General features: G+C 52.4%; 1 protein-coding gene across 1 annotated transcript in view; it reads right to left on the minus strand.

Annotated features, from left to right (window-relative positions):
* The window catches only part of BRI3 (brain protein I3), a 45,609-nt gene extending 35,087 nt beyond the window's left edge, over window positions 1–10,522 (minus strand). The window contains exon 1 of the mRNA XM_038763721.1: window positions 10,134–10,522. Coding sequence (XP_038619649.1) covers window positions 10,134–10,305 — 172 coding nt within the window. The 5' untranslated portion in view covers window positions 10,306–10,522. The remainder of the gene's footprint in view (window positions 1–10,133) is intronic.
* Between the last annotated feature and the right edge of the window lie 639 nt (window positions 10,523–11,161).

Consider the following 11,161-nt stretch of genomic DNA (forward strand, 5'->3'; position numbering starts at 1 on the left):
CTGGATGGAGAGAAAAGGGCGGATTTTAGCGATGTTGTGAAGGTTGACCGGACAGGATCTAATGAGATGCACTGACTATGTGGGTTGAAAGAGGGAAGAGGTAAGGATAACGACAAGATTATGGGCTTGTGAGATAGGAAGGAAGGTGGAACAATCTACAGTGATGGGAAAGGCGGGGGACAGGTTTTGGGTGGGAAGATGGGGAGTTCTGTGCTAGACGCATTAAGTTTGAGGTGATGTGAGGACATCCAAGTGGAGATGTTTTGAAGGCAGGTGGAAATGCGAGACTGCGGAAAGGGAGGGAGATCAGGGCTAGAGATGTAGATTTAGATCCAAGGGCCTAGGTGACACAGAAGGGAGAGCAAATAGAAGAAATAAGGGCTTAGCCAGGCAAGACCTTTTGGAGGAGATGTGATTGAAGTAGGGCTTTGAAGGCTGGGGGAGTGGCGGACTGTCAGATATAATGGGGGAGGAAGTTCCAGGCCAGAGGAAGGATGTGGGCAAGGGGTCGGCTGCGAGACAGACAATATCTAGGTACGGTGAGTAGGTGTGGTACAGGAAGACTGTCCCTTCTAAGAAGTGATTAATTCGTACATACTTTACCGTTGATTTTTTTACACTGACAGAATTACATCTTCATTGTTTTACCGCCTGTGATTCCTCCCATCTTTGGCCCTTGTGAGCCAAAGACCCATTTTAATTTATCTGCAAAGACTTACTCCAGTGTTTAGCACATTATAAGGGCTTAATAAAAGTTATAATGGTAAACTTTTCAAGCACAAGCAACACATAACAATATCTGCTTTCCTCTATTTTTTTAAAAAGCTGTACTATTACCATTGTAATAAATCACAAGTAGCTCTCAATTTTCCAATCAGGGAGTGCAAGCCTAAAATAAAACCTTATTTTAGACGACAGTTCCAAAATACTCCCTAGCCAAGTTTTTCGGGTGTTCCTGTCTCTTCTTACTCTTTTTGAGAGGTATCCCCTCCTCTCATCTGCCTGGGATGAGACAAGCAAAAGGAGGGAGGGAGAAGAGACTACAAGCCTACAGAAGTCATAAACTGGATTATCAGTCCTTGAAAAACTAAGAGTTGGCTTTTTAGGGAAACTCACAAGTGCTCCAGAGAATGCCTCGATTAACTTTTCACCTCCACAGGGGGTAATAAACTAATAAATCATTTTAAGGTACTTACTGAGCATCTACTCAACTAAGGGCTTGGGAGAGCAGGGAAGACAAACACTGAACTAATATTCAGATAGGAGGAAGGAAAACGAGGGCACTACGTACAGGAGTTAATGCCTAAATAATAGGATATGTGCAAGTGTCAGAGCTTAGAACAGTGCTTTGCACATAGTAAGCACTTAACAAATACCATTAAAAAAAAAAAGTGTTCAGTTGGTCCAGAAACCCTGACAGTTGGAGGATATAACCTGGGGAGATTAGACATTAAGCAGGGAAGTCTTCTGGAAGGAGATGAGAAGCAGCATGGCTCAGTGGAAAGAGCACAGGCTTGGGAGTCAGTGGCCATGGGTTCTAATTCCGGCTCCCCCACGTCTGCTGTGTGACCTTCAGCAAGTCACTTAACTTCTCTGAGTCTCAGTTACCTCATCTGTAAAGTAGGGATTAAGACTGAGCCTCACATGGGATGTGATCACCTTGTAACCTCCCCAGCGCTGAGAACAGTGCTTCGCACATAGTAAACACTTAACAAATGCCATCATTACTATTATCATTATTTGGGGGGGACTTGAAGACGGAGAGATCTGTACAGCTGTATTTGAAGGCAGAGGGAATTGTAGATGGGGGAAGGGCACTGGCAAGGAATGGGAGGCAGGGGAGTATAAAACTAAGCACTTGGGAAAAGCTAAGAGTGCAAGTCGGGGTGTAGTGGGAGAAAGGAGTGGGTAAGTAAGAGGGAGCAGGCTGATGGTGTCTCTTATGGCCAGTGGTTATGAGTTTCTGCTGGATGTGGAGAGGAATGGGTAACCTTTGGAGACTTTTGAGGCATTGGCAGAAAGGCATTTTGGAAAATGACCCAGGTAGCAGACTGAAGGAAAATGTATCTTGTGGTGCCACCACCTTAGCATTTAGTACAGTGCCCGATACATAGCAAGCACTTAACTACCATAAAAAAGTGGGAGATAGGACGTATATTAACAAGTTTCAATTCATGCTCTGCAGTTTTGTTGCTTTTTTTTACGGTACTCATTAAGTGCTTACTATATGCCAGGCACTGTACTAAGTACAGGGGTAAATACAAGTTAATGAGGTTGGATCCAATCCCTGTCTCACAAAGGGGCTGGATCACCATTTTGCAGATGATGGAACCGAGGCACAGGGAAGTTAAGTGACTTGCCCAAGGTCACAGCAGCCGGGGGGGGGGGCTGGAATTAGACTCCAGGACCTCCGACTCCCAAGCCCGAGCTCTTTCTACTCGGCCAATCTGCTTCACCGTCCTTCCAACCTTATCCCTTTTAATATTTTTCATAAATGGTAATGAATACATCACTTTAGCCATGAAATGGGCCACAAGAAGGAGAGTTTTCGTGATCTCCAGTGAGTGACTGTACATGCAGCCCAGCAAAGAGATTCTCGGGCAGTTCGGAAATGAGTCTGTGGCCTAGTAGCAGCCCCCAATTTGGGGGCACATTTATTTCACTTCCATGCTGCACTGCAGCCCACTCCTTAAAGGAACTGTTGGAGGGTCCAGTTTCTAGATACTAGGGGTGTTTAAGACACTACTAGGCAGCTGCTCCCTAGCAGGAAAGGCCATAATTTAAAGGGCTGTCTTCATAACTGACTCCGGCTCTCCACCCCGGCCCCCCCGACACACACTCAGCACGCGCTCCGAAGTTTCCTCCCTACGATAAACCAGCCTTCCCTAACTTGCAACTTCGCTCTGCCTTGGAAAACTTCCAGGAGCAGCCGGGGCCTCTTCGGCACAAAGCTTTCCTCGCACAGCTTCGGCAACAGACTTCAGTGGGCCGCGCCGAGCGAGGAGTGGCCGCTCTAGGTGCATCCGAGGAGAGGAAAAAAAAACTTTGGAGTAAGAATCTTTTCGCTCCCACAGCGACTCTGGAGCCCTGAATCTGCCCCTCCTTTTTTTTATAATCATCACCACGGCCGCCTTGTACTTCCCAAGCGCTTAGTACAGCGCTCTGCACACAGTAATTGCTCAATAAATACGATTGAATGAATGAATGTGTTAAGCGCTTAGCGCTTAGAACAGTGCTCTGCATGTAGTAAGCGCTTAACAAATGCCATCATTATTATTATTATTATTTCTATGTGGCAGGCGCATCTCCCCAACCGCCTCCATCCCGGATAAAATCAACCCCCAGCGTGGCTCAGTGGAAAGGGCCCGGGCTTTGGAATCGGAGGTCGTGGGTTCAAATTCCGGCTCCACCAATTGTCAGCTGTGTGACTTTGGGCAAGTCACTTCACTTCTCTCCCCCTTGTAAACTGTGAGGCCACTGTTGGGTAGGGACTGTCTCTATGTGTTGCCAACGTGTACTTCCCAAGCGCTTAGTACAGTACTCTGCACACAGTAAGCGCTCAATCAATCAATCGTATTTATTGAGCGCTTACTGTGTGCCGAGCACTGTACTAAGCGCTTGGGAAGTACAATCAATCAATCGTATTTATTGAGTGCTTACTGTGTGCAGAGCACTGGACTAAGCGCTTGGGAAGTACAAGTTGGCAACATATGGAGACAGTCCCTACCCAACAGTGGGCTCATATATACGATTGATTGATTGATTGATTCTCTGGGCCTCAGTGACCTCATCTGTAAAATGGGAATGAAGACTGTGAGCCCCCTGTGGGACAACCTGATCGCCTTGTAACCTCCCCAGTGCTTAGAACAGTGCTCTGCACATAGTAAGCGCTTAATAGTAAGTGCTTTTTAGACCATGAGCCCACTGCTGGGTAGGGACTGTATATGTTGCTAACTTGTACTTCCCAAGCGCTTAGTACAGTGCTCTGCACACAGAAAGCGCTCAATACGATTGATTGATTGATTAGTACAGTGCTCTGCACACAGTAAGCGCTCAGTAAATACGATCGATTGATTGATTGATTAATACAGTGCTCTGCACACAGTAAGCGCTCAATAAATACGACTGATTGATTGTTTAGTACAGTGCTCTGCACACAGTAAGCGCTCAATAAATACGATTGATTGATTGTTTAGTACAGTGCTCTGCACACAGTAAGCGCTCAATAGGATTGATTGATTGATTAATAAATGCCATTATAAAAAACCCCTCGTAATCAGAGCGAGCCCGCCATCCGCTCCCACCGTCCCCCCCTCCTACTGCTCCCCAGAAATGGGGGCGGGCGGGAACTTCCGGCTGCAAACTTTTTTCAGGGAGGGGGAGGGGGGGGGAGGAGGAGGAGGAGGAGGAGGAGGAGGAGGAGGAGGAGGAGGAGGAGGAGGAGGAGGAGGAGGAGGAGGAGGAGGAGGAGGAGGAGGAGGAGGAGGAGGAGGAGGAGGAGGAGGAGGAGGAGGAGGAGGAGGAGGAGGAGGAGGAGGAGGAGGAGGAGGAGGAGGAGGAGGGAGGAGGAGGAGGAGGAGGGAAAAGGAGCGTGGCTCAGTGGAAAGAGCCCGGGCTTTGGAGTCAGAGGTCATGGGTTCAACTCCCGCCTCCGCCACTTGTCAGCTGTGTGACTTTGGGCAGGTCACTTAATCAATCGTATTTATTGAGCACTTACTGTGTACAGAACACTGTACTAAGCGCTTGGGAAGTACAAGTCGGCAACACATAGAGACTAGAATAATTATGTTGGTATTTGTTAAGCGCTTACTATGTGCAAAGAACTGTTATAAGCGCTGGGGGGAAGATGCAAGGTAATCAGGTTGTCCCACGAGGGGCTCACAGTCTTCATCCCCATTTTCCAGATGAGGGAGATGAGGCCCAGAGAAGTGAAGTGCCTTGCCCAAAGTCACCCAGCTGACAAGTGGCGGGGCCGGGATTTGAACCCATGACCTCTGACTCCAAAGCCCGGGCTCTTTCCACTGAACCAAGCTGCTTCCCAAGGAAACCTTCCTTCCTCTTCCTTCCTCTCCCCCTCGTCCCCTTCCCCACAGCACCTGTATATATGTATATATGTTTGTACATATTTATTGCTCTATTTACTTATTTATTTTACCTGTACCTAGCTATTCTATTTATTTTATTTTGTTAGTATGTTTGGTTTTGTTCTCTGCCTCCCCCTTCTAGACTGTGAACCCACTGCTGGGTAGGGACCGTCTCTATATGTTGCCAACTTGTACTTTTACCAGGCGCTTAGTCCAGTGCTCTGCACACAGTAAGCGCTCAATAAATACGACTGAGGATGATGATGACTCCAAAGCCCGGGCTCTTTCCACCGAGCCAAGCCGCTTCCCAAGGAAACGAAGGAGGAGACTTGTCTGTGCCTCAGTTCCCTCGTCCGGACAATGGGGATGAAGACCGTGAGCCCCACGTGGGGCAGCCCGATCGCCCCGTAAACTCCCCAGCGCTTAGAACAGCGCTTTGCATATAGTAAGCGCTTAATAAATGCTATTATTATTATTATTATTATTATTATTAAAAGGCCGGAGACTCACCTGGGGAGGTGTAGGGGTAGGGCGGGGGTTGGAAGCCGGGCTGGAAATTGTGCTGGGGGGGGCTCGCTTAGTCCAGTTCTCTGCACACAGTATGCGCTCAATAAATACGATTAATTGATTGTCTCTCTATGTTGCCAACTTGTACTTCCCAAACGCTTAGTACAGTCCTCCGCAGACAGTAAGCGCTCAATAAATACGATGATGATGACTCCAAAGCCCGGGCTCTTTCCACCGAGCCAAGCCGCTTCCCAAGGAAACGAAGGAGGAGACTTGTCTGTGCCTCAGTTCCCTCGTCCGGACAATGGGGATGAAGACGGTGAGCCCCACGTGGGGCAGCCCGATCGCCTTGTAAACTCCCCAGCGCTTAGAACAGTGCTTTGCATATAGTAAGCGCTTAATAAATGCCATTATTATTATTATTATTGTTAAGAAGCCGGAGACTCACCTGGGGCGGTGTAGGGGTAGGGCGGGGGTTGGAAGCCGGGCTGGAAATTGTGCTGGGGGGGGCTCGCTTAGTCCAGTGCTCTGCACACAGTAGGCGCTCAATAAATACGATTAATTGATTGTCTCTCTATGTTGCCAACTAGTACTTCCCAAACGCTTAGTACAGTCCTCCGCAGACAGTAAGCGCTCAATAAATACGATGATGATGACTCCAAAGCCCGGGCTCTTTCCACCGAGCCAAGCCGCTTCCCAAGGAAACGAAGGAGGAGACTTGTCTGTGCCTCAGTTCCCTCGTCCGGACAATGGGGATGAAGACGGTGAGCCCCACGTGGGGCAGCCCGATCGCCCCGTAAACTCCCCAGCGCTTAGAACAGCGCTTTGCATATAGTAAGCGCTTCATAAATGCTATTATTATTATTAAAAGGCCGGAGACTCACCTGGGGCGGTGTAGGGGTAGGGCGGGGGTTGGAAGCCGGGCTGGAAATTGTGCTGGGGGGGGGCTCGCTTAGTCCAGTGCTCTGCACACAGTAAGCGCTCAATAAATACGATTGATTGATTGACCGTCTCTCTATGCTGCCAACTTGTACTTCCCAAGCGCTTAGTACAGTCCTCCGCCCACAGTAAGCGCTCAATAAACACGATTGATGATGATGATGATGATGACTCCAAAGCCCGGGCTCTTCCCACCGAGCCAAGCCGCTTCCCAAGGAAACGAAGGAGGAGACTTGTCTGTGCCTCAGTTCCCTCGTCCGGACAATGGGGATGAAGACGGTGAGCCCCACGTGGGGCAGCCCGATCGCCCCGTAAACTCCCCAGCGCTTAGAACAGCGCTTTGCATATAGTAAGCGCTTCATAAATGCTATTATTATTATTAAAAGGCCGGAGACTCACCTGGGGCGGTGTAGGGGTAGGGGGGGGGGTTGGAAGCCGGGCTGGAAATTGTGCTGGGGGGGGCTCGCTTAGTCCAGTGCTCTGCACACAGTAAGCGCTCAATAAATACGATTGATTGATTGACCGTCTCTCTGTTGCCAACTTGTACTTCCCAAGCGCTTAGTACAGTCCTCCGCCCACAGTAAGCGCTCAATAAACACGATTGATGATGATGATGACTCCAAAGCCCGGGCTCTTTCCACCGAGCCAAGCCGCTTCCCAAGGAAACGAAGGAGGAGACTTGTCTGTGCCTCAGTTCCCTCGTCCGGACAATGGGGATGAAGACGGTGAGCCCCACGTGGGGCAGCCCGATCGCCCTGTAAACTCCCCAGCGCTTAGAACAGCGCTTTGCATATAGTAAGCGCTTCATAAATGCTATTACTATTATTAAAAGGCAGGAGACTCACCTGGGGCGGTGTAGGGGTAGGGCGGGGGTTGGAAGCCGGGCTGGAAATTGTGCTGGGGGGGGCTCGCTTAGTCCAGTGCTCTGCACACAGGAAGCGCTCAATAAATACGATTGATTGATTGACCGTCTCTCTATGCTGCCAACTTGTACTTCCCAAGCGCTTAGTACAGTGCTCTGCACACAGTAAGCGCTCAATAAATACGATTGATTGATTGACCGTCTCTCTATGCTGCCAACTTGTACTTCCCAAGCGCTTAGTACAGTGCTCTGCACACAGTAAGCGCTCAATAAATACGATGATGACGACTCCAAAGCCCGGGCTCTTCCCACCGAGCCAAGCTGTTTTCCAAGGAAACGAAAGAGGAGACTTTTCTGTGCCTCAGTTCCCTCCTCCGGACAATGGGGATGAAGACCGTGAGCCCCACGTGGGGCAGCCCGATCGCCCCGTAAACTCCCCAGCGCTTAGAACAGCGCTTTGCATATAGTAAGCGCTTCATAAATGCTATTATTATTATTAAAAGGCCGGAGACTCACCTGGGGCGGTGTAGGGGTAGGGCGGGGGTTGGAAGCCGGGCTGGAAATTGTGCTGGGGGGGGCTCGCTTAGTCCAGTGCTCTGCACACAGTAGGCGCTCAATAAATACGATTAATTGATTGTCTCTCTATGTTGCCAACTAGTACTTCCCAAACGCTTAGTACAGTCCTCCGCAGACAGTAAGCGCTCAATAAATACGATGATGATGACTCCAAAGCCCGGGCTCTTTCCACCGAGCCAAGCCGCTTCCCAAGGAAACGAAGGAGGAGACTTGTCTGTGCCTCAGTTCCCTCGTCCGGACAATGGGGATGAAGACGGTGAGCCCCACGTGGGGCAGCCCGATCGCCCCGTAAACTCCCCAGCGCTTAGAACAGCGCTTTGCATATAGTAAGCGCTTCATAAATGCTATTATTATTATTAAAAGGCCGGAGACTCACCTGGGGCGGTGTAGGGGTAGGGCGGGGGTTGGAAGCCGGGCTGGAAATTGTGCTGGGGGGGGCTCGCTTAGTCCAGTGCTCTGCACACAGTAAGCGCTCAATAAATACGATTGATTGATTGACCGTCTCTCTATGCTGCCAACTTGTACTTCCCAAGCGCTTAGTACAGTCCTCCGCCCACAGTAAGCGCTCAATAAACACGATTGATGATGATGATGATGATGACTCCAAAGCCCGGGCTCTTCCCACCGAGCCAAGCCGCTTCCCAAGGAAACGAAGGAGGAGACTTGTCTGTGCCTCAGTTCCCTCGTCCGGACAATGGGGATGAAGACGGTGAGCCCCACGTGGGGCAGCCCGATCGCCCCGTAAACTCCCCAGCGCTTAGAACAGCGCTTTGCATATAGTAAGCGCTTCATAAATGCTATTATTATTATTAAAAGGCCGGAGACTCACCTGGGGCGGTGTAGGGGTAGGGCGGGGGTTGGAAGCCGGGCTGGAAATTGTGCTGGGGGGGGCTCGCTTAGTCCAGTGCTCTGCACACAGTAGGCGCTCAATAAATACGATTAATTGATTGTCTCTCTATGTTGCCAACTAGTACTTCCCAAACGCTTAGTACAGTCCTCCGCAGACAGTAAGCGCTCAATAAATACGATGATGATGACTCCAAAGCCCGGGCTCTTTCCACCGAGCCAAGCCGCTTCCCAAGGAAACGAAGGAGGAGACTTGTCTGTGCCTCAGTTCCCTCGTCCGGACAATGGGGATGAAGACGGTGAGCCCCACGTGGGGCAGCCCGATCGCCCCGTAAACTCCCCAGCGCTTAGAACAGCGCTTTGCATATAGTAAGCGCTTAATAAATGCCATTATTATTGTTATTAAAAACCAGGAGACTCACCTGGGGCGGTGTAGGGGTAGGGCGGGGGTTGGAAGCCGGGCTGGAAATTGTGCTGGGGGGGGGCCTCGCTTAGTCCAGTGCTCTGCACACAGTAAGCGCTCAATAAATACGATTGATTGATTGACCGTCTCTCTATGCTGCCAACTTGTACTTCCCAAGCGCTTAGTACAGTCCTCCGCCCACAGTAAGCGCTCAATAAACACGATTGATGATGATGATGATGATGATGACTCCAAAGCCCGGGCTCTTTCCACCGAGCCAAGCCGCTTCCCAAGGAAACGAAGGAGGAGACTTGTCTGTGCCTCAGTTCCCTCGTCCGGACAATGGGGATGAAGACGGTGAGGTCCACGTGGGGCAGCCCGATCGCCCCGTAAGCTCCCCAGCACTTAGAACAGCGCTTTGCATATAGTAAGCGCTTCATAAATGCTATTACTATTATTAAAAGGCAGGAGACTCACCTGGGGCGGTGTAGGGGTAGGGCGGGGGTTGGAAGCCGGGCTGGAAATTGTGCTGGGGGGGGCTCGCTTAGTCCAGTGCTCTGCACACAGGAAGCGCTCAATAAATACGATTGATTGATTGACCGTCTATGTTGCCAACTTGGACTTCCCAAGCGCTTAGCACAGTGCTCTGCACACAGTAAGCGTTCAATAAATACGATGATGATGACTCCAAAGCCCGGGCTCTTTCCACCGAGCCAAGCCGCTTCCCAAGGAAACGAAGGAGGAGACTTGTCTGTGCCTCAGTTCCCTCCTCCGGACAATGGGGATGAAGACGGTGAGCCCCACGTGGGGCAGCCCGATCGCCCCGTAAACTCCCCAGCGCTTAGAACAGCGCTTTGCATATAGTAAGCGCTTCATAAATGCCATTATTATTATTATTAAAAGGGAGGAGACTCACCTGGGGCGGTGTAGGGGTAGGGCGGGGGTTGGAAGCCGGGCTGGAAATTGTGCTGGGGGGGCTGGGCGGGGATGGCGCCGTAGTTGTGCCGCTGCCCGTAGGCGTAGTCGCCCTGGCCGGCCTCCACCGTGTAGGGCGGGGGGCGGTCCTGCAGCAGAGGTTTGCTATCCATGGCGGGACGGGGGGTCCGGGTCCTCTTCCTCCTCCTCCTCCTCCTCCTCCTCCTCCTCCCCGCCGCCGGCCACCAACTCAGCGGCCGCTGCGGGCCGGTCCTCGGACGTTAGGCCGGGGGAAGCCCCCTCGCGCGGAGGCGCCGGGCGGCTGGAGCCCTCGAACTCCAGCGCGCGTGATCCCTCCCGCGTGAGGCGCCCGATCTGCTCCCCGCCGCCGCCGCCGCCGCCGCCGCCGCGGCTCCCGAGCCGGTCACAAGACGGGGGGTCACGTGGCGCTGCGACTCGCCCGCCGCGCGCAAAGGGGGGGGCGGGGGCGGACGGCGCGCGCGCACGCCTGAGGCGCCTTAAAGGCGCCGCGCGCGCACTCCTGAGGAGCCTTAAAGGCCCCAAGCGGGCCGCGCGCGCACGCCTAAGGAGCCTTTAAAGGAGCCTCGCGGGCCGCGCGTGCACGCCTGAGGAACCTTGAAGGCGCCGCGCGGGCCGCGCGCGCACGCCTGAGGAGCCTTGAAGGCGCCGCGCGCGCACTCCTGAGGAGACTTAAAGGCCCCAAGCGGGCCGCGCGCGCACGCCTAAGGAGCCTTTAAAGGAGCCTCGCGGGCCGCGCGCGCACGCCTGAGGAACCTTGAAGGCGCCGCGTGGGCCGCGCGCGCACGCCTGAGGAGCCTTTAAAGGCGCCGCGCGGGCCGCGCGCGCACGCCTGAGGAGCCTTGAAGGCGCCGCGCGGGCCGCGCCCGCACGCCTGAGGAGCCTTAAAGGCGCTGCGCGCACGCCCGAGGAGCTTAATAGGCGCCGCACGGGCCGCGCGCGCACGCCTGAGGAGTCTTGAAGGCGCCGCGCGCGCGCGCGCCTGAGGAG

This window comes from Tachyglossus aculeatus, chromosome 21 (assembly GCF_015852505.1).
Source record: "Tachyglossus aculeatus isolate mTacAcu1 chromosome 21, mTacAcu1.pri, whole genome shotgun sequence".
Lineage (NCBI taxonomy): Eukaryota > Metazoa > Chordata > Mammalia > Monotremata > Tachyglossidae > Tachyglossus > Tachyglossus aculeatus.